Raw genomic sequence first — 27,293 nt, 5'->3', positions numbered from 1 at the left:
CCCCGCCCCGCTCGCTCTCGCTCCTCACAGTGACACCTACCGGCCTCCCCCGACAGCTCCCCGCGCCCCGGAGCCCCCCGCCCAGCCCCGGCCCGGGCCGGGCCCGCTCCACTCCCAGCCCGGGGCCGCTCCCGACCCGGGGCCCCGCTCCCCGCCCGCCACCGCCGCCTCCCCTCCGTGCTTGGCCTGGCGGCCCCAGTGCTGCCGTCGGGGCGCGCTGGGAGCCCCGGGACGGCCCGCACTGAGGGGCCGCAACTTTCCCGGCGAGTTTCCTTCCCGCCTCCGGCGAGTCCCGCGGGCGCGCAAACTGCGCGGATGCGGGGGAGGCGACCTACCGCTGAATCCCCCCCCTCGGGGGCAAGCCGGGGGGGGGGGGGGGGGGGGCGCTCCCCTAAGAAGCCTTTGATTGCATTGTGCCCCCCCCCGCGCAACGAAGTGCCGCTGGGGCGGGCTGAGCCCTGTGCGGCCGCTCCGCGGTGACTGGGGCGGGCCGGGCCGGGCCGGGCGGCTGCCGCCGCGCTCGGCGGGGTGTGGCCTCGCCATTATTTATGAGCTCCAGCCCCTATTTGCGCAGCTAATGATGCACCGGAGGCCGCGGTACCTCGCCTCGCTAGCGCGGCGGCGAGAGCAGGGCAGCGCCTGTAACTGGAAACCGGAGTCCTTACCGGCACCGCCCGGCCGCGCTCCCTGCGCTTATAGGTGCGTAACTGAGGGCTGGGGAGAAGCGCTCCTCGTGCCTTAGGAGTCCAGCTGTAAGGATTATTGTACAAAGGAGCCGGGAGTACCTTTGCAACCACCGAGAAGAGAGACTTTTCCTTATTTTTTTTTATTTTTGCCCCCCACAATGAGCCAGGTTTGGAATTAAAATGTTCTGGTAGCAGAAGCGGAGTCCATAAACTAATAGAAGCCAGATAGAAATCGGTATTACTGGTTCCTCCAATAGCTGGGTAAGCATAATTGAAAGTTCTCTTTCTTTGCTGTAATAGATGTGAAATGTGTTTGATGGTTGAATTTTCCTGCTGTTCACAGACAGTTAAAGCAATATTTTCCAGATTAGCATCGTCAGTGTTTGGCAGGGTTTGTTTCCCCTTTCTTTCTTTCTTTCCTTTCTTCTGCTGAATGATTTTCCTTACAGGATTTAAGGGTAGGACTCAGCCTGTAGTGGATGGCACCTGCACAGCACTTCACAGCAAAGCTGTGTAATACTTCCCAAAAGCAATATAAGCATGCTGAAAGCGACCTCCGTGGCAGGGAAACTTCACCGCTTTACTTTAGTAGTGGTTTGCCGGTTTGTTTACGGTTAGAATAGGGTGTAAGAGCAGAAATGTAATTGGACATTGCGTTTTGTCTGTCCTAAAAGATTCTTTAAAAGTACTTTCAAGGTTTTAGGTCTGTGGGTTGTCAGCAGAGATCATGTGTGCAGGACGTGCTGAATATAGTATCATGACTTACTGAGATAAATTCAGGACTGGGATATAAGCCCAAACTGAGAGTCCAACCTGCAATGAGTTTGTTGTGTTCAGTTACCAGGTATGTCAATCCCTGAAATTAAACCTATTTCCATTAGGTAACTCGCATGTCAGACACCCTGAGGTACCTTTCTGGCACCATATGCATTTATTATTTATATGTCCAACAGCTGGGTAGGAACCATGCAGCTCAGAATTTGGATCTTAGATTTGCTTGTCACTTCTGTGTTAATCGTTAAAATCTGCAATTTGAGCAATGAAATGTAGCAATGTTTCGCTCCTGTAACTGATTGCACTAGAACTGGCAGGAGTCACGAGAGTGGGAGGAAAAGAGTGCTGAAAGGGGTTTTTTTATTATTATTTCCTACAATATCGTTTAAAGGAAGAGAGAAAGCCACACACTTGTTCCTCTTTGACTTTTTATCTCTATGGCAAAGAAAGCATAGTGCTACTACTGTAAAATACTAATCCCATTGCATCTGTTAAATCACATACTCTGTATGATTGGCTATTTGTTTTGGCCTGACAGAGAAATTTTATCAGGATTTAATGACATTTCTCTCTTAGAAGAGGAGTAAGTAAGTTAAAGGATATCCCACAGGCTAGTCACAAGGTTTTAGATTTAAAGCCCACAAAGCAGCATTAATGCTAGAGTTCATGCAGCCTGTTTAAAAATTGTTCTTGGCAAAAACTCTGCAACTATCATTTTATTAGTTAACAGATCCTTAGAGATAATTTGGAACTGGGCCAGAACGTGTATGTTTCTCCTGTAGACCAGATCTGTAGCTGGCAAATTTCTGACGCTGGTGTTTTTGTCAATTAGCAGAGTTGTAGCATTTACTCGATCTTCATGATTTCTCAGCACTCCAGAGCAAATCGTGAAGGAGAGTTTAGAGAGTGGGCTACAGAGCTGTGTGCCGGCTCGCACGCTCTCCATCGCACCTCCAAATTAGTATGAAGTTTTCATGCAGAGAGAAGCCTTTCAAAACGATTTACAGTAAGTGGATAGTGAATGACAGAGGTAGTAATGAGATACGGGGCTTTTACCATTAAGTCAGTGGTGTGGATCCAGCCCAAATTGGTGTTGACCTAAAGTCATCCCTGGCTGACAGCTGGTTCCTGCCATGCTATGGTGCTTACAGCGGGTTCTTTTAGGACAGGTGTGACTCTCAGAGGGACCGAATGAACAAGCGTGTAGAAATACTAGCTTCCACTGGAGGGACTGTAGTGCTAGAGCAGAGCTGAGGTAAAGAAGTGTAAGATGATTGCACAGCCAACAAAACTCTTCATTGAATAAATAGCTGTAATGGTTGTATCCTTCACAGTGCTTCCAGTTACCATAGAATCAAATATATCACCTGATTAACCAATAAGTGGTGTCTAGTAGAGGGGCTGTTAATGCCAAAAAGAAAAGATGTATATTAGCAAGGAAGTAGAATAGGCCTAAAATAAGGGTGTGTTTTATTCTCACTTTTGCAGCTGAGCTGAAGAACACAGTTGTTACCGTAGGTGAACTGAAATTTGGACTTCACAATTTTTGGAGAGATGCAGTTTAGGAGCATTATAGATATGCAATATTCAGTTTCTTATGTCTGCTGGATTTTAGGGGTCTGGTCCAAAGTCCATTGGAATTGATAGGAAAGTGCCACTGACTCCAGTGAGCTCCAGTCCTTCCTGAGCTAAGAAGAGATGCAGGTTTGTTTTAGGGTGTTTTCTGATTCTCTGAGGAGGTCAGTCTTCTCAGCAGCTAAACCCTGTAAAATGAATGTAAATTCAGCAGGTGTGCAGGAGCAGTAGCAGAAGTATCAGGTGTAATGCACTGTCCAACACTGGGGTTGTGCTCTGTAGAAGTCCATGAGAGCAGGTAAATATCCCAAAAGGAGCGAGCCCAAAAAAGCAAATGTTGACTAACAGTTTCAAGCATGTTGAAATACTTCTGATTCAATGTTTTGAAATCAGTGACATACATAGTCAGGATTTCATCTTAAAAGATCTAGAGGACTGTTAGAGAACTCAACATACTAAAACTTAAAGCTCATTTCCAGGCACCTTTGATTTCAAACGTTAAAAGAAAAAAAAAAAAACAACAAACAAACAACAACCCAAACCTGCCCCCTGCCCCCCCCCCCCCCCCCCCCAAACATGAGAGGGAGATCAAATATGATGTAAGGTAAGGAGAGACATCTAAAAATATCAGCCAGCTTTTTATTCGTGAAACTTTATCTCCTGTCCTTGCTTTGCTCTGCCTTGACATTTAGTATAATTATTTTTCCAGCAGGTGGAATTGTCCTTATTTAAATAAACTGAATCTAATGCTGTAGTCTGCCTTGGCCAAAACTCAGGCTCTGTTGGTTCATACTAACGGGCAGAGAGCTCCTTTTGTGCCAGCACAGAAGACTGCTGGGGAAAACGATTTTCAGATGTACAAAGAGAAAACAGAAGTGCTGTACCTCCTTCACATTATCATGTATTATGGTTTCAGCTGGAAGAACTGTCTAACACAAATCTTTCTGTAGTGTTGTTTTTGCTCCACAACATTGTATAACAACAGTAATGTGATATCTCTGTCTTTCAGGTTTCATTTCTTGGATATTAAGTTGCAGATCTGAAGAGATGGCATTTCTTGCACTGCACGTGTTGATTGGGATATTTATTTACTTTAGCAGTGTAAAAGGATCTTCCCAGCCTCAAGCAAGGGTGTTTTTAACATTCAGTGGTAAGAAAAGAAGATAAACATTCTTAAGCAAATGTTATGATTGAACATTTTCTTCTTTCCCTTAAATTCAATAACTGAGTAGAAATTGGCTTTTTGATCTGCATCCATGATTATTATTTTTGGTTTGTGTTGCTGAGGTACCTGTCAGCCTAAATTTAATTTTTACCTGAAGTTGATTGCTACTATAGCTATATTATTCTAAAGGTTTTATTTATTATGCTTAATTTTGTTTGGGAAAGATGATAGCACATGGCATGTAGCGGAGGTTATTAATGATTTGAGTTGCTTTCATTCGGTGCCCAACTGAGACACTTCATACTCTGAAAATCAGGCTGCCTGAAGATTTACCAAGATAGATAGCAAGGCACAGGGTCCTTTGACAAAATATCATTCCATGTGCACTTTGTACAGTGTGTCGGATGTACATAGCATGTAGCAATCACTGATGCCTGCATACAGTAAGCAAGCAATCAAAATTATTATTTTCAAAAGAAAGGTGCTTTTACTTCTGAAGTGATGAGCAGTACCTTGTTGTTGCAATTATCCCAGTATTACTTTAACAGTAAGGTAGCTTATTCTTCTAGTATTAATCCCTGTCTTAAACGCTGATTTTAGCCACGACTTCAGAATGTGTGTGTTCTTCAGGCTTACAGTTTCTGTTAAATTTGAGCAGAAATTTTCTGTCACTAACTATAGGGACATTGTCTCTCTTCAGCCCTCTGCCTTTTCTGCGATTGTCTGAGGCATGAGGGCTTGCTACTCTCTGCACTGATACTGTCTGCATTAGGGTGCTTTGTGTGGCCCACAAGTGCAGGGATCCCCTGCAACTGCCATGTCCAATATTCTGTGTGCTCTGAATAGTCTTTAAAGAACCACTTTAAAAATAATCATAGCTAGTAAGCATCTCAAACTGCCATTTGCTGCAGTGATCATAACTATGTACTCTTGAGTCTGAGAGAGATCTTGGAAGGAGACTTGTCAAGTTAGACCTTCCACAAATACCAATCAGCAGACTGAACAATTACAAGATGTTGTATATTGTGGAGTACAGGGCCCTAAACTTATGAGCGCTATACTTAATAGGTGTAAATTGTCATGGTTCTAGTAAAAGCAATAGTAGGAGTTGCATTCCAAGAGGGAACTGCCAAATGAAGAAGTAGGTGGGAATTTCTTTTCCTTGGTTAAGTAATGCTGACTTATTGTAGATGGTCCTGATTCAGCACAACTCAACAGAGAAGTGAGTTTGGCTGTGATTGAGTGTTAAACACCTGCAGGTTTGTCACGGTTACACAGGACAGGCTGGTTCAGATTTCCACATTGTGTCCAATGAAGTAATCAAGGCTTCCCCTGATCTCTGGTGTGAGCATGAAATGGGAAGTGTTCAGGTTTTGCAGTATTCAACCTTGTGAATGGGAAAGAATCGTGAGGAGCAAACGGTTTTAACTTGGACTCAAGAGATTTGTGTTTCATTCCTTGGCTCATCACAGGTATCCTGCAAGTCTGAAACACAGAACCATCCATAGGGCAAAAAACCCAGACCTAGGGATTTAGAAAAAATAATGTCTGGGTGAATTGAAACATTATTTCTTTCCCCCCCCTCTGAAAGGAGGTTGTCCCTCCTTCCTTTAAAATAGGTTATGACAGCTTTATGTCACTGCGACCCCTTTGTCTGGTGAGGTTCTTGAGCCCCAAGAGCTCTGCCACCCTGCGCCAGCCCTGGGGACACAGCCTCAGCTCTCCGGTTCCTGACTGTAACCCTGCTGGGTTGTGTCTGTTACATCTCGCTTCTCCAGTATCATGTACAGTAGTCGCATGTCCTGTTGTCCTGTCCTTGGTTTTTAGAGCAATGCTTTGCATAGGTAAAAGTGAGTCTTTGCCTTGCAATACTATCTGATTATCTTAAAATGGACATTTTACTTTCTCTAATACTTACCTCAACATTCAACCTTTTTAAAAAAATATTACATTTTAAAGTCCTTGATTTTTAATGGTTCTTTCAAAGTCGTAAAAGTAAGAAATTAATTATGTGTTTTATGTCAAGTAATGCCTGATATAAAGGGATGAGCTTTTTGTATAATATAAAACCATAATTTTATTTTTAAGCCTAATTTTCCAGATGGTAAGAAATAGCTTTTATTATGTGAAAATAGTTTGCAGGTTGTTGTGTATAACAAGGTAATGGCCCCACCTGTAGTATGAACTTCTGTTCTATGAGTCTTCATTTATTTACATGGGTACTGATATAACAGAAAAAGGTGAAACTTCGTATTGTTCTCTACCCAACTGTTATAATATACTCTTTCTGCATAAGCTGCTTCATAGCTTATTATTTTTAAATCATGTAGAAATATCAAGTTATTGGCTGTCTCCATGCCCTGAGAAGTTGTCAGATTTATGGAGAATTGTCACTCTTTTAAAGTGCATCATTTGAAAATAAGACTATAATTAGGACTCCTTATGTTTTAAATGACATTAGACAATAAAGACAAGTCATTCAAGCTTAGGATACTTACATGATATTTTTCAAGTTCTGAATTGGATTTGGCTTGGTGTCTATAATTACATTGCATAAGTTTTCGGGGTAGAATGTATACAGGAGGAGAAAATGAGTGATGCTTTTCAAAGCTAACCTGCTCCTTCAGGATCAAGTCAATTGAGCTTATTCACATTGCAGCATTTCTCATGGGAAAATCCAGCAAGTATCTTGACCTATTCTGTTGTTCATCAGGAAAGATAAAAATGCGAATCGTTTGAATCATGGGCTGCTTTTCTCTTTGCCATCTACTTCATTAAGAATAAAATGTAATTAAAAAGTAAGCCTGGGTAATACCTCAAGCGCCTGATAATAGGGATTTTGCAATTAACTTCAATGGATGAAGGACTGCAACCCTTAATTTCTATTTTTGAAATCAAAAGCCTGGCCCCTTGTCTAATTAAAATGTAGTTCAGCTGAGATTGCTCTATGTGCATCTGATGTGAGTGTGGAACTTACTGCTGTCTGCACCCTGAGTGTCTTGAAAATTGCAGTGCCGTACAGAACCCCGAGGCCTGATTTCCTTTGCTTTGAGCCTTGTATACCTGTTTACTCGATGAAAGAAAAGGCCAGGCTGGAACTGAACGGCATGCTTTGCAGTTATACGTGATTATACGTGGCTCTAGGCCTATGGAGAATCAGGCAAAGGGGCTCTCAGTTTACTTGGAATGATTTGTCATGACCTAATTGTCCTGTTCAACTGTGATGGCTTGAACCATCAATATTTGTACATCATCTACAGATGAAGAAAGAAAGATGGCTCCAGCTTTTTCTGTTTCTGAAAATTTCAAAGATGTGAAGCCTATGGTGCAGCAGCTGCAGTAGTGGTGGGGAATCATCTGCTGTGTTACCATGGAACATGCAAGAGTGAGGGAACCTGGGATGAAGGAAGCAAAGGACTCAACACATCTCCCTACACTATTAGTATACCATCCCCCCTCCTCTTCTTCTGGCTCCTTGTCCCGGGAATAGATCTTCCTTAATCTACTAAATCACCCATCATAATTTAAAGCACCATAGTTTATTTTCTCCCCACAGCAAAAGACTTACCTTATCTGTTTATGAACTATCAAGTATAGTGCCTGCTGTTTCTCAAGCTCATGCATTCCTCCCTGTTATTGCACGTTCCTAAACAGATAATTGGGAGCTGTATCCTTCAGTCTTTACAGGGGCAAAACATTTCTCAAATCAGTGGGAGTATTATCAAAATAAGAAAAGAGTTATTAGTCGCCAGGATAGTATCAGACTTTCATTTCACTCCAACTCATATTTACATCTTGGGTTTTATTGCAATCCTAAAATGTTGGGCCATACCATTTTAACATCAGATTCTGAATCAGTCAAAGTAGTTCCAGTGCTTATTTTTGAAAATGCACTCAAGCAAATCTTTGAGCTTTGAATTTATATGGAGATGCACAACCAAGTGATAATTTCACAATTTTCTGGGAACATTTCATGCATTCCTACCTAAAATGTCTGGTCAAGCAGATATTTCCCATGCAGATTCTCCCATTGTCTCCAGGGAAAATTCCATATGAGAAGTGGATCAAGGCTAATTTGCAGACGGTTTTGTTCTTCTTTTTGTCATAAAATTACTAGAACACGTAAAGCACTTTTAAGAAAGTATCAGTCAGCTTCATTAATGACAATTAAAAAGCATAAAATGTCACCAGAGCAACAGCAGCACTTATTCAACTGTCAACATATTTTAAAAGATTTAATGCAACCCCTGTGGTTACCCTCAAGGAAAAATAAAGGAACTGAGAACCATTTTCTTTGAGCTCTTGAGCAACAGCAGTACAACTTGTTTTTAAACAATCCCTCATTGTAATGTTAATGTTACCGCAGTTAATAAAAAGTTCATTTATTATTTGGGGGACTTTGTGCTGATGACAGTCTAGTAGGCAACAGTTTATGCTCAAATAGTTGATTGGATCTTTGGTGGTGTCCATGGAATGAATGCTACTTGCAAAATGAAGTAGAGGTAAGGCATTTTTTAAAAAGAAAAAAAAAAAAAGGAGAAAAGGAAAAGAGAGCGAGAAAAGAGAACCATGGTTTTATTTTTGTTTATATGCAGAACTCATACAGAAATCTCTTGACTGTTTATATAGTTGCATAATTTTCAGCAAATTGTGGGTCAGATTTTCTCAGAAGTAACTGATTTGTGGCTTTCATAGCTTCATGGATCTTAAATAATACTAATTTATAAAGTGTTGAACAGCAACGATGTGAAAATTCTTCCCCTTTGATTGTGTCGCACTGGAGATCTAAAAACTTAACTCACTTTTGAATACTGTTAACTAAAATTATTTCTTGTCTTTAGTAGTGAAGTTGGTATTTTTACATTTGGTTGAGTTGACCGCTTTGGCTGTTCTTAAAAACAAATACCTAATTTACAAATTGAAGTCTTTGGGGGTCATTTTTAGACTTTATCTTCTCTGTAGATGGAATTTTTTTCTTTTTTATTTTCTCTCTATTATTATCAGAGACATAATGCGATAGATCTTACTTGTGTAGAAATTGAATTACTTGGATAGGTCATGAGTTAAATGTAAAAAAAAAAAAAAAAATTCAAACATTAAAGAAAGCATTATGTGAAAAGCTCAGTATTTTTTCTAGAGTTCCATGGTAGAGGTCCCACATACCAAATGACATTGAATCTGCTTATTGTCACACTACACACATTCAGTGGCAGTGTCGCTGGCTTGGCTTCATTGTCATCACTGTTGACATGAGTGTATGAGAGAGGAGAATTTCATGTATTGTTTCTGTATTTAAAGTTAGATTGTGCCACGTGCTATGACTTCAGTTGTGGAAAGGATCATGCAGTAAAGCTGAAGTCACAGGCGATGTTTATTTGTTATTTGTTCTCTGAAGTTACTACAAGCGGTGCCCTCATAGGAAAGTACAAATAAGTACATGGTCTTCAATGTAGTTAGTTATCAGGCCCCAGATTGAGGGGAAAATCTTATAAATAAAATCCTACTCTTGGATGAAGAACTCATCCAAATTTTACAAAGTCTGAGAAGACTGAATGTTTCTTGTACGATAAAAAGTAGATCTGTTATCTAAGAGATTACTTACTTCCTGTAATCTCGTTCTGTTCCTTAACTCAGTCAATTTGACCTGTATCTGAACCATCTCTTTTTTTTTTTCTTATTTTGGTATGGAAAAATCAAACTTTATCTTAGAACATTTTGACAGATTCGACACATCTTGGCTCTCTCTACTTGTCATAGAAGAAAGCAGCTTATCTTGGCCAATTCCACTACTCTCTCATTACAATTCTCCCTTGTGTTGCCTGTCCAAGGCAAATGCTGAAGTCCCTACATAGGCAGTTATATTGCCATTATTGTACAACACATCTTCTTTTATGTTTACGTAAATGCGATGAGAGAAAAATGGTATAGACATTTCTAATACCCTGTCTTTTTCAGAACTGTTTGAGTACCAGTAACAAGAGCGCCTCTGTGAGCAATTTCCATACTGGATGAGTTCACAGTGTACTTTGATATGTGGTGCTGCACAAGACTTTTTGTGTATCAGATGTAATTAGTGACGTGACTGACAATAATTACTCATTTTATTGAAGTGCGTTGACTGAGATCCTGCCATGAATAAATACATAGACCAAGACCTTATCCTGTCATTTGAACTGGCCATTTCCTCAACATGTGTATTTTGTTCTTCTTAGTGCTGACTTTTCAGTGTTCTCAATAGCACTCCTTAATAAAAAGACTAGGCACTCTTTCTCAAGGAAGGGCCTTTGTCATAGGACACAGTTTGCTGATTCACAGTGTGCCTTCTCATCTAGTCTTACATTCAGACGGCAATGGCTGCAGCAGACACCAGGTTAAAAGAAGGCTGGGTGTCTTCCCCTGTTCATTGGATTACAGAATTGGGGTCTCAGGAATGCAACTGAGCAATGAAAAGTACTCCATTACCTGCATGAATCAGTGTGATGTAGGATCTTGTGTCTTACTGTGAAGTGTGCAAATCAAGATAAGTGCATGTTTCCAGTAATGAAGTGAATGACAATGATTAATGGAAGGTTTACACCGTCTGTCCTTCCTCCCCTCCCTTCATACCTCCATCCCTATTCAATGCAAACTTGGTACAATTGCATTTGCATCATTACTTCATCGAACATTGATAAGGCTTCTTCCTGGAAGCAGAAGTCCTGCTTAATGGTTTACTGAAGCTAAGACTCTGGTATTGCAGGAGAAGGAGGATAACGATTGATAGCTTTGTAAAGCTCCCCACAAAACCACTCTGGAGCTGGGACCATCATGGCCTTTACAGAATTCAGGTTTTCTTTTTATCCTTGTGACTATAAGACTAACTATCTCTCCTCAAGGGAAAGTGTCTTGCTTCTTGTGTGGATAAGGTTGATGGAGGTTGTGTTTCCTGTCCCTTTCTACAGCAGCTAGTATTGGGATATTCCCAACTGCTACTCTCACCCAGCAAGTCAGTTATGCAAAAGTGGGTGCTACAAAGGCTCCTTCATTGCTACAATTAATACCCCAGATTATATCTAGAATATTTTGAGAAACACAGTATAAATATTTTTAAGTATTGATCTTAAAATAATCATTTTATATTCCAAGACAGTAATACAAACAGGAGAAAACATTTTGAAGAAATGTCCTGCTACCATTTTACATCTTATCTACAGGAAACTGTAGCCCATGGTATGTCAGCATTATCTGAAAAAAACCTTTTTTCCTGGGACTCCCCATCAAACCATCTTGATAGAAAACTCTCTGGAACAGCATTTCACCAGTACACAACTCCAATGATTTCAACCAGGGAGTGCCAAGAAATGCAGGATCTATTAAGAACTCTCTGTGGTGTTAGGGAGAGAAAGTGAATTCCAGACCTGGTGTGTGAATGCCCTCAAATCACCACGAGCTTAGAGTTTGGTCTATGAGCACCTTTCAGGGCTGAGTCCTCAATTCTTAATTTGGCCAATTCTTAATTTGCCCACCATCTCAGGAGTGTGATATGACATTTTTAATGACATAAGTAATCCTGGACAAGGAAGAATGGTTTTGGGTTTGATTTTTTATTTGGGGGCTGTAATTAAATGCTTCATATAAAACACGCCCTATTTTTATGAGAAATTTTTACTTTTAGTACACATTTCATATGCAAATATGATTTCATGAAATGCAACATTTAGAAATAGTTTGGAATGAATACCCAGACTTTTGAACTGTTCTGCTTAATCTTACTCACTGCTCTGGGATAGATGATTGCCTCACCAAAATTATCTTCTAGAATGTGGATGAAGAGACATCACAATCACCGTGGATTGCCAAATTACTTAATGGAAAAAAAATGCATCTTGGCAGTTAATTTTATTTAAAAAAAAAAAAAAAACAACAAAAAAAACAACAACAAAAAACCCCACCAAAATTAGGCTGAAGCCAAATTCTTTAATTAAAGGCATCACTTTCAACCATTAAGAGGTTCAGACTGGCATTCTGACATGAAGAAAAAGGACCATGTAACTTTAAAGTTACACAGTAAACATGTGACATTAAATTCACTTCAACTATTTATTGTCTCAACTATTGTCTCCTTTTACTATTTCCTTTGCAATTTCATAGTTCCTACATTTCTTTGCAAATGCAACTGAAAAAAACAAGGTCTTGTAATTCCTTCCATGAGAGTAATAGGCTTTCTCAGTCACCTGTTTTTCTGATCATATGTTGTTGTTTCTTAGGGGTTTTTTTCCTTTGCTTAATACGATTTCCTTTTACCATTCTTAATGAAAAATACACTTGCTTTTAAAAGCTTCAAGTTATGCAGAATAAATCGATTTCTGTCAGCTCAGAATCAATTAAATTGGACAAATACTTTGCTGTTTTTGACATCTGTGTAAATCAGGTTATATCTCTCAGTCTCCCAGCTTAAAGGAGCTGTAGAATTAGATTTACAGGAATAAGGGAAATACGCTCATTCAGTTCAATGGCTGGGAATGACGAGGTTGATTTTCTTTCCTTCTCATGTAACAGACCAAGAATGCAAAGTTTTGAACAGCAGGAGAAGATAAATATCATGGTGTATATGCACACAAAAATTAATAGTATAACAGGAAACAAAGAGGGAAAGAGTAGGATAGATGCATTCATAATCCTGCAGTAATTTATTTTTGATGCAAAAAGGTGTGTATTCGATACTCTATCATACATATATCTGTATGTACACCTGCATTTTCTGCTTTTAGATCCCAAACGTTTTACTAGGTGTGAACCTAAGACTGATACAGAAACTTCCAGAAAACAACTACTGATCTCAGAAGACAAAAAGAGTGGAGTTTCCTTATCCTCTACTGAGCCACAGCCAGGTGGGGAATGAAGCACGATGTTTTCCTTGGGGCAAACACTGTCACACACTTTGACCTTTCTGGTGCATTTCAATGGCACAGGATAGTTCATAACACGTTTAGTTTCTACAGTTCTTAGAAATTCCTCCTTGTCTGAAATAACCAACCTGCATGCCTGTCATTGCAGTTTTCTGAGATAGTCTCTGTGTTAATATGTTGAGTGCTCTTACAAGGCACAATATCAAATTAGTATACAAAAATGGAAGCACTTGCATCTTCAGAATGGCACTTTCTGCTTTTTTAATATCAACCAATTAAGATGTTATTTCCAATGAGAGGCTTGGCATTTTTTCAAAAATTTTCTTCTTCAGGGCTGAAAAGGATTTAGTTGGCATGGAGAGCTGATCCCAGGCTTAGACTTTTCGATGGCTTCAACACGAACACAGCTGGAATTTTTTAAGCTATTTCATCTAAAAACCCACTTCCTGCCACTGTTGAAAATAATGCACCATCATTTTATTACTTTTTTTCCCTAAAGCAGACAAACCTACAGCAAAGACAAAAGAGTTTAAAGGCCCCATGAGGTGTTTTATTGTGGTTTGCATTAGGGAAATAAAGCTGTGCATACATAGCTGTAAAAGATGAAAAAGAATATGTCTGTAAAGCCATTACCTCTGATTTAATAACTTATCATCTTTATAGCTTTGGTAAGTCCCTTTAAAATGAGAAGGTTGTTTGGCATTCATTTCACCAGTAGAAACCTTTTTTAAGACTTTTTTAAACATAAGTTTCAAAAGTAGAGTAGGAGAAGAATCAAATGTGAGAGGTTTTTATTTCACTGTATGTTTCTTCAAACTCCCTCTCTACTATTTCCTGATCTCAGGCAAACGTGGTCTTAAGCTCACATGGGCAGCTGAAAAAGTCTCTTCCTAAAGTGACAAAACTGCTTAAAAATGCAAAGATAATTTGAAACTTTCAGATGTGGTCAGTTATACCACTATCTGCACTAATAGGGTTCAGAAAGTAAAGCAAGGAGAAGACTTGCAAACTTGGCCAGCATGATTTGGCCCACCAGCCAAGTCCAACAAACAACAGGCTTTTGTCTGGTCCCGTCTTTTCCTTCAAGACACGGGAAAATCTTTGCTTGCACAATATGTGCTACTTTAGCTAATGAATTCTTCCTCCCACACCAGCACCCTGAAGATGAGCAGTGAGTTCATGAAGCACTAGCATGGCACTTACAGAAGAGAAAGAACATGAGTCTTGATGCATTTGTCTGTATATACGTGACTGGACTAGTTAAAGCTGCTGCTGTGTCCACTTCAATAAAAGCAGGCGCTGGGAGAGAGGGGCAAGCACAGGAATTCAGCATCTCCCTAGCAGCTGGGGAAAGCAGACCACCCTGATGCAGGAGCTCTGAAGAGGGTTTTATAGAGGAACGTTTTGCCAGCTGAATCAATAACTAGGGCAGGTTTCATACCTACTATGGTAATTTACATAGATGTGTTGGGGGGTTGATCTAATAGACTTAAATATTTATTTTTTTAAAAAAACCCAACCTTTCTTTTGTTGGATTTGTTTGCAGGTACAGGAATCTGCTACAAATGATGACTTAATTTTCATTTGCTATTTCAAAAAAAGATACATTTTATTCCAGATTCTCAGGGTATCATTGCCAAAGAACTTCCCCTTGTAAGAGCACTCTGGATACATCCAGCACTGTGGTACAGCGATGAGATCCTTCTCTATTATTATTATTATTATTTATTATTATTATTATTAGTGCTTCTACTGAGTGTGTTTTTATTGGTATTGGAGTCAACCTTGCACGCTGGTTGTGTCCTTGCACACTGGTTATGAGGCAGCCGGTCCTTCTTATATACACAGTTCCTCTTTTATTTTGTCCTCAAAGAGGTGAAATAAGTCTGCCTGGACCTGTCCAACAGGCAAGCAGCTGAGTTTTTTTCTTTTCACTCTGTGTGGTGACTGTGAGGGACCTTTGCTTTAAGGTTATTCTCTTTCTACAGGAGGGGACAATGGCATTGGGAGGGGATTATGGCTTGCATATGTCTGTTGAAAGCTTCCCTAGCCAGCTGGAGAAAACTCCCTTTCAGATCAGGTTGGATGTGAGAGAAAACATCTAACATCTAAGACAACTAAACTTGAGATTGTGTATAAAATCAATAAACCACAGCACTCTGAATAAACAAGGTGACCACTCACTGTTTACTCTTCCCTTTGCTTATTTTTCCTGCTCTGTGTCTGTGATAGCCCCAACCTGTTTGCGGAGCAGCTGAAAATGAGTTTTGTTCAAAGTGGGTCTAATTCTTGGTTGATAGGTATGAGTCCTTTGTGGATATGTGTGAGAGAGAAGTAGCAGGTTGTGGGACATTTTTTCTCTGAAAGGCACAACCTCAAGAAAGCAACTGTTTCTCTGTGGAGAGTGAGAGGGTGATGTAGCAGTCACCAAGAGGTGAATTGTGGATATTACTAACAGGCACAAGGAGCTGGGATGAAATTACTTCACCCCAGCTCATATTGTATGAGAACATTCAGCCATAACATTGGCTCTAGAAGTAATCTCTAGCTTCCTTGAAGATAACTTCAGATCTGATACCATATCTCCTCATGCTGAAGAAAGTACACATGTGTATTCTCTTTAGGCTCAGTTAGGAGGCAAAATATTACTTTTCTACACAGGAATTGAGCATGGTTCTGGCCTATTGTGTCATTTATGTATTAAAGTTTCCTGCAGTCATGCCAATTTATTTGGTTTGATTTGTGGAGAGGAATGATCAGGGAAAGAGATTGCTGTGCCCAGTTTTGGGCCCTCCAGTGAGGGGCCACAAAGCTGTTACGGGTGTTGGAGCACATGACAGACAAGGAGAGGCTGAGGCAGCTGAGTTTCTTCAGCCTGGAGAAGGCTGAGGGGCATCTCGTGGCTGTCTACAACTGTCTGATGGGGACAGTATAGAGAGGACAGAGCCAGACTCTTGTCAGAAGTGCACATTGACAGGACAAAAGGCAAAAGTCTCAAGTTTTAGCAAAGGAAATTCTGTTTAGATGATAGGACTTTTTTTCTTTCTTTTTTTTTTTCTTTTCACCATGAGCATGGTGAGACACTGAAACAGGTTGTACAGGGAGGCAATGGACTGTCCATCCCCCAAGGTATTTGAAACTCAGCTAAATGAGGTCCTGTGCAAACCCGTCTCACTTAAGTAGCTAGCCCTGTTTTGAGCAGGATTTTGGCTGACACAACCTTCAGATGTCCTTTCCAACCTGCATGCTTTGTGGTTCTGTGATTTTATCAGCTATCAGCAGGTGTGAGTATTAAGATGTTGGTATCTATTCTGGCAGTGTTTCCAGCACAGCTTATCTACTAAAGCAGTTCTGAAGAAGAAAGTTAGCTTTTCTCAAAAAGGTCAGAAATCTGACTCAAATGACCTGGCAGCTTGTGTCCACAATGGAAGCTATAAACACTGAACATCAGGAACTTTTATTTAGATGCCTACTGCAAATTATCGTGCCTAAAGTGTGGGTTTCCAAGTCTGAAACCTTGCATGTTGTGTAATTTGTTTTCTTACCATTTAATACAAAAGATTTCCCTAGTGTGGAAGGGAAAAACATAGATCTCTGTAGCTGCACGGTAAAATACAAAAATCCCTCTTCTAAGGAATGGTAGAAATCCTAGATATAAGCATTACATGAAATGTTATGAAAGCGGTGTCAGATGATTCTGTCAGATGATTCTGCCTGTTTTTTCTGTACATAATCTCCTTTGTACTCTTAAGAAAAAGAGATTGCCTTCTTGTTGTTAAACTGAGCTTCTTCATAATATGATGAATAAATCACTACATGTTGTGGTGGAGTGTGCAAAACTTAACTAAATTTACAGGTGCAATACTAATTGTGATAAATGACATTTCTGACCAAATTTTACAGTATACATTTGGTCTCAAAACAGATATTAGATCTTTTCTTACCGTGACATCTGGTTCTAGTTTATTTTCAAAGTTTGTATCTGTACATGTTTATAATGTTACATAGAACAGATAAAGCAGTCTTCAACAGTACATACTGTGTTTGTGGAGGTATATGTGTCTACTTGTGGGCAAGTTTTATGTTATCTGATGTATGCCAGATGTATAGCAAAAAGGGTTTGCAAAAATTATATTAAAATGGCAAAGTCCAGAGTAAAAAATTCTAAACTTCCTGGCTACATCCTGTTTCATATGCATGTGATCCTAAATTTGCCCAAACTATGGTATTTTCTTTCTTTTCAGTGGTTGAGTTTGCAAGCTTGAGCTCTGTTCTTCAATGATAAATGTGCGTGCACACACACACACACGCATGCACAACAGCATCCAAAAACCTAGTAATATGATATGTGCTTCTGAGCTTATTCTTTTCAGTCATGTGATCAATACTGTATTATTTTGAACATTTGAAAAAGTAATTAGAAATGTATTGATTGTTAAGCTATACAGACTTAGGGAAACTTTAACCTCTCTCACAGGCTGCAATGGTCTCTTACTGACATTATTTAACAAAATATTGTATTTTCCCTATCTTCCATAGAATCACAGAATCACATGATTTGGAAGGAACCTTCAGCCAACATCCTGCTCAAAGCAGGTCTGATTAGATTAGGTTGCTCTGAGACATGTCCACTTCAGTCTTGAATAACTTTAGGGGTGGAAATTTCACCCTTTAATGTCAATGTTCCAGTAGCGTCCTAGTAGGTCATTGTACACAGCAGTAAGATTTCCCCTTTTCCTTTGGTTCTTAAAACTAAACAAACCCAGTTCTCTCATCTCTCTGTGTATGCTGTGTGCTCCAGAAACATTTATTTGTTCTTTTGCTTATTTTTAGTCTTGGACAGTGATTCTTCCATTCTATCAGTGAGCTGCTCACTTCAGTGACTACTCACCATCTCTTCGCCCCTCTCCAGGCTCATCTCCACATGTAGTATGAACAGAGTCTGACTCTGTTCGTGTTACAATAGTTCATCATTCAGCCACTTTAAAACTGAGTAAGAACAGAATCAGGACCATATATCTTTCTGTGTATGTACTTAAAGACTATTAAGTTGTTTTGGTGTGCAGCTGGGGAAGAAAAAGGACGATTTTGTTGGCTCCAGCAGAGTTAGAGTCAACTATTGAGTTGTTTTCCTGGAGAGTGTGAACAAATGTGAGTGTTGTGTCCCATGGAAGTTGTTGAGTATTTCTTGAGGCTGGATATCATGATATCATGAGGAAATCATCTGCCACCCATTTTTAGAGAAGTTTCTCTATAACTTTTTGAGGATACCTTTGATTCCTGCCCATAACTCAATTTATATAAGCAGTTTGAAAGGAAAAGCCTGTGTATCCATTACCAGTTCCCTACTGATTTACATTTTGGGCATTAGTTCTTGTCACTGGGGGTAGCCAAAGCATTGTGTCATTTCAGTAATACCAACATAGGAGCAAAATAGCTTATATATGAATAATAAAAAAGAAAAGATCTCAGTTCACTTCTTTAGACTCTACTTTGTGCAGACAAATTAATTCTCTGTGTGGTAAAGGATAGGTGGATTTTGTCAGTAAAGATGTATTCGTTTTCATTTGATCTGCCTTAATCCTGGGGATATGGGTTCAGATGCCAGAGCCATTGAAAATATTAGCTTGATGCTTCCATCAGGCTTCAAAAGCTCTGTGATGGAAGACTTTCAACAGCTGTTATCTGCTATGATATATGCCAATGATAAAAAAGACTAGATGAGATTTTTTTTGAAGAACAAATAAAACTATTTTCTTTCTAAATTAAGTTAGGAGAAAAAATCCTTTGGTGGTTTCTTTATTGACAGAAAATATCAACAAGATTGTTCTAGGATAAAGCAATTGTTCGTTTCCACAAATATTGCTTAGGATTTGGGGGGGTCACAGTTCATAGCAAAATATGCCTTCTCTGTTTGCCCAGCTGCCACACCTTCTCTGCCTTGTCTCCTCCTGCACGTGAAAAAAGAGGCTGAAAGCAAGGTAAGGGGAATAACAGATTTAGTGCTGCTCTGCATGTAGACCATGATTAATGTAAATGGTGTTACAGGATTAAGACTTTTTGCTTCTATGTACATATCCCACACGACAGGAGTTCTACCCTAGTATTTAGCACAGGGAAAAGGGCATAGACTCTTGGTGTGGCTTTGTCTAGATAGCGACATGCAACAGTGACCCAGAATGCAGGAATAAGTCTTGCAAGTTTTTTTATTATGAATTTTTTGTTTCTTTACTGTTAAGTCGAGGTTGCAACAACTGAAAACTGCTCTTCCAGCATAACCAGGGCATTTTAGATAGAATGGGCCCTCAGAAAGAAGCAAGCCAAAATGTCAAAGCCAAAGGAAACTCTTAAGGAGAAAAAGGACATGGAAAGGCAGTTTCTTCCAGCTTTCATTCCAAGTTCAATTTTATGAATGTTACAAATTAAAGTAAGATTGTGTTGCAAAACCTTATGGTACAAAAAAGTATCTGTATTCATGTCTGTGTCTCCATACACTTCGAACAGATGCATTTTAATTTCAAAATGTTCTGCAGACCTTTATCCTCAGCATATAGCTTGCATTGCAGCAGTCTTCCTCTGCCTTACATGTTTCCATTTGTCTTTAGCAAAACAAAACGAAGCAACAACTAAAAAGAAATTTCACTTTGTGGGGAAAAAAACCCCAAAGCATAAATCCTTCTGATGTCCAGTGATGTTACTGAACTTTGGATCATGATCATGTTTTCCAGTGGATTCAGTATATCATTTAGAAATCTACATTTAATCACTCTCCACCCTAAAACATGGTGTGCAGTTATGAACACAGTGATACATGACAGTATTCAGTGGGGTTTTTTTCACCGTAAGACAGTATTCAATTTTCTAATTAAAGTTAGAATGAAACCAAAAAAAGATTAGAATCAGTTTCTATGGTTTTACAATTTTTTTTATGTCCCAACTTCAGCATGAAGTGTTTATCCAGTTCACAGGTTTCAGAGCCCGTGGAAGTGGGGATGCAGTAACAGGGTGGCACTTACACATCTCAGGACAGGCCTGGCTGATCCCTTGGCAGTAATGAAAAGGGTACACATTTGCTGCTGTCCCTTCTTCGCTGCCTATGCCAGTAATTGCCACTTTGTAATATTTATAGAGACACAGTTGGTTTGCAGGTTTGTTTTTTCCTTCTTTTCTCTAGCCACTACACCACACGACTGCACCCAGGCTTTTTGATGAGGTTTGTCTGGTGGAAGCAGAATTAAAGATTTTTGTGTACTTCGCCATCTTATGACAACTGGCAGCAACTGAAATGAGGCATGTCAAGCAACTACTACAAAAAGAAATCAGTAATTTACAAGTTCAGACAAAGGTTAGAGAAAGAGACCTTCTCTGTAATTGTACTGTCTCATACAGTTAATATTTTCACATTTGAGAAAATTTAATTTTCCTAACTGAGGGAATGTTACACTACAGTTCAGAAGAGAAAGTGAAATCAAAAGCAAAATACTCTCTTTTTCAGCTAATGCTTGTGTTAGTCAGGGAGAATAATATGGGGGTGGATGAGAAGCAGTAATTCATTACTGTCTCTCCTGCAGTCAATTAAATGTCTCATACCTAACTGATTAAAGCTGCCTTTTTTCCATTATGGTAATAAGATTCTTCTGAAACAGTCTGAGAGTAGGACCCTTTCTCCTAGCATCTCAAATCTTTGGAGGAAGGGAAAAAGTAAAACCCAAATGCCAGCCTTACCAGTTTGAGTTTGATTATGTAGAGTCAAAATCAAATAAAGTTTTCAAAATTAAAAAAAAAAGACAAAATGCTCAACTACAGTGCCTTTAATGAAAACAATCTCAACAAGTTTTCACCAGAAACATGAGATACCTAGAAATGTTTATAAACTTTTTAATACTGCTAGTACATATGTAGCCATTTCTGATAATGCTGCCTCTTTATTCACAGGGGTTTTGGAAAAACAAAATTTGTTAGTGACTCTGAGACTTGCAAATACCTGAGTTATGAGGACCATATAAGTACTGAGGGGGTAACTGCATTCTCTACAAATACAAATTCAAATTTCTATAGCTGCAAAGTTTTTCTTCCTAGTGTTGACTCCTGTTAATAGCTAGACCTGCTGAATCTTAAATAGTGCAACACATCAGAGAAATTTTCACACATTACAAAACCATGGGTCAGAAAGCTGCTGATCTGCTGTGTAGATACAAGTTTAAATAGATGAAGATCCTATGTGAAATCATAGATTGTCTCATGTAGTGAAGAAGGAATTCCTGCTTTCTGCACCCTTTTCCCCATCCCCAATTTGGCTGTCTTTCAAATAGTATAATTATAGAAGCATTTCATAGAGCTGATCTCTTTAATGCCCTTCCCTTTCTATAAAATCTATTGTTATTTATTTCTAAGCTCCTTAAGAGACTGCGTACTGTTTTGCCAGGCTAAAATGTGCATTGCCCTGACAATTCTTCACACTTACTGTCTCCTCCAATTTGATTCACATTTGCTCCCTTCTGTATCTAGTCCCCTGTCCAAATTAAAAAGTAAAATAAAGTAGACGAGATATTTGGGCCACTGAAAGGTTCTTTTTTTCCACACACAAGCATTCAGAATATTTCTCACAGAAGAATAGCATAAATTATGGAGATTGCGTTCACAGAACAGTGAATGGTATTGTCAGTTTGCTTAGGAAAAACTAATGGGGTTGTAAAGAAATACTATCTACTTTATTAGAGTAAAATTTGACAGCTGGAAAAACAAGGGCAATAGGCTGGTTTCCCTTTTCCATTGATTTTCGCCCCTAACATTCAGAAGACTTCCTTTTCTGCAAAACGACATTCAGTCTGCCTACACACGAGCACACAATGCTCTTTTGCTTTAAGCCAGAGGCAGATTAAACTTCATTAGGAGAGTAAAGCTTAAGGAAAATTCAAACTGTAACAGATAGTAATTTGACAAATAAAGAATTAGGGTTTGTTTTACTAAAGCCAAAAATAAAGGCTAGAGCGAGGTTCTCATGGTTCTTTTGTGCCTTTAACCACTGGGTAGGAATACAGTCACTTTTCGCAGTCTAGTTTACATAAGGTATAAGCCTGGTACCACATACCGTGGCTTTTTTAATGTACTTAAGCATGCAGTAGAAGCACACATATCTCTCGTTAAATAAACAAAAATATGCCTGTAAAGTATTTACCTTAGAGCAAGAAATAAGAACTGGAACAAGAATATGTGTTCAAAGTATTCTTAGGTAGATGCAGTAGTAGCTCAGCTTAAAAGCAGTAAGAATGAATAGATTTTAGGTCTGGATAGATTGGATTAGCATTCTGTAGCAACATTAAATAGTCACCCAAGCACCTTCATAGTGACACTTTCCCAGGCCTTGGTAGCTCTAGGATAAAGGATGAATCCTTGCAGTTGAGTGACAGATACCTATGGTAACTGAGGAGCTGTGAGTTGTTCTCACTCCACTAGCAAACTGTATAATGGCTAATATGCAGTGGCACAATCATGTACGAAGGTGTCTAACGTTAATACCTGAAAACTTTTTATTAGTATGTATTGGATGAGCTTCAACAGACACTTTAGCAATGAATGATGCTACTTGCTATATGTTATATGCTGGGATGCACAATATACTAGATAGTGACTGCATGCAAATAGTATCGCAAAGTGAGGGCTAATGCAGCAAAGGAATAATGTGCTGAAACATCTGGCAAAAACATTATGTGACTGGCTCCTGGAGTGGAATTCAAAGCCTGTGTTAGGTGTCTGTGCTTGCTCTTCAGTGCGTGGGGAGAGTTAGGCACCTCAGATTGAGAGCTGAAGCAACCCTGTCAAATAAACAACTGCTGACAGAACCCGTCATGCTTCTTTAACTATTACCTGGAAGTAGATAGGGGAGAATCTTTGAGGACAGGAATAGGACACAAGTCTTGGTATTTAGTTGTCTTATTCAGGTCAGCAGGGAGGTACCTCCATCAGCCCAGAATCCACGGAAAGGGTCATTACCTGAAGAGAAATATTTGCATAGTTTATATTCAAAGAACTGAGCAGAGATTACTTTCTTTTCGGCATTGTATATAATAAAGAGAGAAAAAAATGTTTTCATTTCCATCTTAATTTGGAAGCAATGAGGCAGAAGTTCCAATTCCAACCCATGTTTCTTAAATAATTATTGTAAGTAGGAGATATAAGGTAAAGTGTACTTTTCACTCCTCTCTATAAGCTCTGCCACTATACACAAAAAATAATGCACAATGAACTGAACTAGACTGAGAAGCATAAAGGGCAGTAGATTAGATTTGAGTCCTAGCTGCAGTTTCTTGTTTTCATAATTGCAGCTTTGTTTTATAGTAACTGGTAGCTCTGGTAAAACAGAGAAACTCTCCATTAGGAGCAGCCTTTGGGATGGTGGAAGACCAGAGCTGTAGCCAGCTGCTGTTCCATTCTTCACATCCACCAGATGATTCCTGTAGCCTACTGAAGGGGGCCATTAGCCACCTGGTGCCCAAAATCTTCTCTTTGACTGTCTTCTGCACAGATTAGGCCTCATGTTGTGTTTCATCTCTAAGGGTGGATGTTGGGAAACATCTAATTTTGGAAGGCTGCCAACACTTTGCCCTGGCTTTAGGCTGGCTCACAGTTGTGAAAACTGAGTTAAATTTGTGTATGTTGCCAGAAGATAGCCCTGTGCTTGCAGGTTTTAAGTTCTTGCTGTTACAAATGAGCGAACGTGTCATTTCTATATGCTAGTGATCCCCAAATGCTGCATACAGACAGAAAGAGATGGCTGTGTTCTGGAATGGTTTTAAGCCCTGGTGAATATCTCCTTTAAAACTTTGATAAGGTTAATTAAATTGTTGTTTGCTGCTTTGAGAGAACAATTTACTTTATGACTTGAAGGAAACTATTGCACCAAAAGCAACTATAAAATGATGAAGACTGTAAATTTAGTTTTATAAATTATTTTTACAGAAGCAAAGGGAAAATGAGATAAAATGAGTTAAGGTGAAGATAGTACATTTCTTCAATATAAGCATACTTTGTAGTCAATACATGCATCAGAACAACCCTGAAGATACTGATTTAAAAGCCATGAAATGCAGGGCAATACATACTTATAAGCTAATTCTGAAGTGCATAATTAATAAAAATTGCCCTATGTTGCAATTAAAATTTGTGCTGACAGTGAAAAATACAGTTTGAAACCACACATTTAGGCTGACTCCCTCTTCTGTCTTCGTCATTCAAGTAGCCTTCTCAGCTATGTATGTGGGGGCAGCTGCATTTACCTCTAATGAAATTATGCCAGCAGAGAATTTGGCTCTGTTTCATTAACTTTGCTTGTTTCTTGGAGCTTTTATGTCTCATTCCCTCAAGCAACAGGATAGATATCTATTCAAGATACTTGTGAATTCAGAACACTACAATTTTTGCCTCAGGTAAGAAAGATATCTCAGTATCTCTTTTCCTAATATGTATACATGTACACACTTCTCTGTCCCTTTGTCTATGTGTACACACATATACATACAAACACAAAATGTCATTGCGAGACCCCTGTCTTAAGAAATAGACCCAATCAATATTTATATCCAGTCCTAATGAAAAGACATGTCTTATAAATGTAGGAATCATGAAGATCAGAAATATTAGTAATCTTTAACCCCTCTAATCCATCTCATTATAGTGAAAAAGTGTTGGCTCCAGCACATTTTTGTAGTGCTTTCTCTTGTTCAGTAATGAATGTCCTAAGCACAGAAACTTTTTTCTGAGCTGTTATTTCAGGAAGAATTATTTTCTAACTATGAGCCTCTGTTTTCTATTTTGTAACTCTTTGTAACAGTGAATTATACTTTTGTGCACCATTCTAATCCTATCCCATCTGAGCACAGAACGCTCATAGAGAACTGTTGTTATGTTGCTTTACAATCATTTTTTGGCCTTGCTGGCTGTGCTTTGGTTTGTTTGTTTGTTCATGTTGTCTTGATCTTCCTTCATAATTCGGTCTCTTCAGTCTCTTCAATACTTACAGCATTACAAACTCGTGCCAGTTTTCCTTCACATCACTAATACTGAAGAGTTTAGCAAGGTTGTTCATTATTCCATGGATAGTCTCAGGGTGGTAAAGGGCAGTTCTGTGATGGGATTCCTCTGGGTAGAGTTCAAAGTAATGTTAAATACAATTCAGGGCATTTTCAATTTATTTCTTGCAGGTGCATACGTTTCCATTGTTCTAATGGTAATTTAATGTGTGCAGATCCAGATTAACTCCCTTGAAGTCAGTGAATATGCATCCCCTTCCTAATTGTGTATTAAGGTATAGATTTAAAATAGTAAAGATACAGTGAGCCAAGTCCTTAGGCACACTAACATATCAGCAGTGACACAGTGCTAGTGAAGTAATAGAGCCAGGAGTTTGGACAACTCTATTTACATGCTTATGTGCACATTGTTTCCTGAAGCTTGTTGTTTTGCCATTGACTCTGTACAAATGCATAGGGCTGCACTCACGGCTTTTTAATATATTCAGGCACATGTCTATTCTTGCCCTCTAAAGGCCACATGTGCAGTAGGACAGAAGCGTGAATTAGAGGGTATGTCATTCCAGAGGTTTTCAGCCTAATTCATCCTAGATTTTGCCATTCAGTTTGACTGGTGGTGAAATCTCAGGTTTTACCTATAAAAGGAAATAATACCTGAAGTCACACACCTGAAGGTCACTCAAGTAATTTCCTTACTGATGCCTGAGACAGGATTACCTTGTCAGTTGTAATGGGGGCCTCATACTAAGTTAGGTTGCTGGTACGAGCAGGCAGTGATGCTGCATTAAGCAGCTTTCTCAGGGTTTTCTCTCCTCACTTCTCCCTGCTGCACTTTGTGACACTGTTTTTAGGTGTCAGGGCAGTCTGCTGTCATTGATACATGCAGACAAGAAGCAGAGAGATCCAAATATAGTGTTGCAATACTGAAATAGGGGCTTCATCATGTTGGAACCAGTTATGTGCTTCTCACTCCATGACTGATATTGTCAGTATTGTTACCAGTGTTGGAATATTCCAGTGAAGGCAAATTTCATCAGATTTTTTCATAACAGAGACTGCTGCTAGCTCTGAACCCTTTCTCTATATATGCTTCATGTGTATGGCTATGTCTGTTCTGCTGAGGGCCTCCTTCAAAAGCAGGGTTTTGACTTGGCTCTATAGACTTGTGCTCAACAGCCTCGTACTTAACCAACAAGGATATTTAGGTCTGAAGTTTGGTGTGAGCCTCAGGCTTGCTGTAATATTGTTTACTCAGACAATTGTCACTGGTGCCAGCACTCCTTATTACACAATTTAAGAAATCTGCTGCCTCCTTGTCCCCTCTTACATCATCAAAGCATATTCTGCAGAAAGCAGCCTCCGCATTTACTCATCCTCTCCGCATGCCCAGAAAGAAGATGGTGATGGAAAGGACATGAATATGCAGTTCAGCAGTGGAGTCTCTACTGCCATTGTGCCATATGCATGTAAAATAATCTCCGTATGCCTGTTTGTTATGTAACAAAAAAGAAGTTGCATTGCTGAGGAATTTGCAGTCTTAAGAAGAAAAAGTTTAGCTGATCCATGGTTCTTTGAGCTGGAGTTAAAAGAGGTAGAGAGAAACAAGCGCTTGGGGGGAGTGAATGGGCTTTTGTTAAAGAACAATAGAAAACAAGAAAGACCTTGATGCTTAGGAAAAGCTTGTGTTTTCTCTAAGCTTAAGATATTATTTTTCTAGCAAACGTATCCTTGCAAAATAGTACTCAGGTAAATCAAACTAACAAAATAAATCAGACTTATATAGGGTTTGGGTTTTTTGTTGGGTTTTTTTGTGTTTTTTAGGTGCATAAGAAGCCTGAAGGAAGTTTTAACTTGCATAGGCTTCAAAGGATTGTAAAATTGGTTATATAGTATATGCAAAATAAGAAGAATTTCTGGTTTGTTCATTTGCTTTCTTTATGGTTAAATGTCTGTGTGCCATGCAGCAGGCAGGTTTAAAGTGCAGAAGTGTTTAGGTATACATTAGGGAATGGTGCTTAATTAATGGTGTTTAATTAATTTGATGCTGCTGTTCTTTAAGTAGAGTAAATGAATGTGGGCTGTACCTTTTGAGCCCATTAGCTTTATCACTTCCTTGAAGGTATGAAAAAATTTGGAAGAAGCATTAGAACAAGTATGAAAAAATCCAAAATGTTAG

General features: G+C 39.2%; 1 protein-coding gene across 1 annotated transcript in view; it reads left to right on the top strand.

Moving 5' to 3' along the window:
* The first annotated feature begins 593 nt into the window (after window positions 1-593).
* The window catches only part of SEMA3C (semaphorin 3C), a 122,937-nt gene continuing 96,237 nt past the window's right edge, over window positions 594-27,293 (top strand). The window contains exons 1-2 of the mRNA XM_074827909.1: window positions 594-947; window positions 4,045-4,185. Of these exons, the coding sequence (XP_074684010.1) occupies window positions 4,083-4,185 (103 nt within the window). The 5' untranslated portion in view covers window positions 594-947; window positions 4,045-4,082. The remainder of the gene's footprint in view (window positions 948-4,044; window positions 4,186-27,293) is intronic.

The sequence above is a fragment of the Strix aluco genome, chromosome 5 (assembly GCF_031877795.1).
Source record: "Strix aluco isolate bStrAlu1 chromosome 5, bStrAlu1.hap1, whole genome shotgun sequence".
NCBI classification, from domain to species: Eukaryota; Metazoa; Chordata; class Aves; order Strigiformes; family Strigidae; genus Strix; species Strix aluco.
Note: the sequence above shows the minus strand (reverse complement) of the source record. Positions and strands in the feature narration are given on the sequence as shown.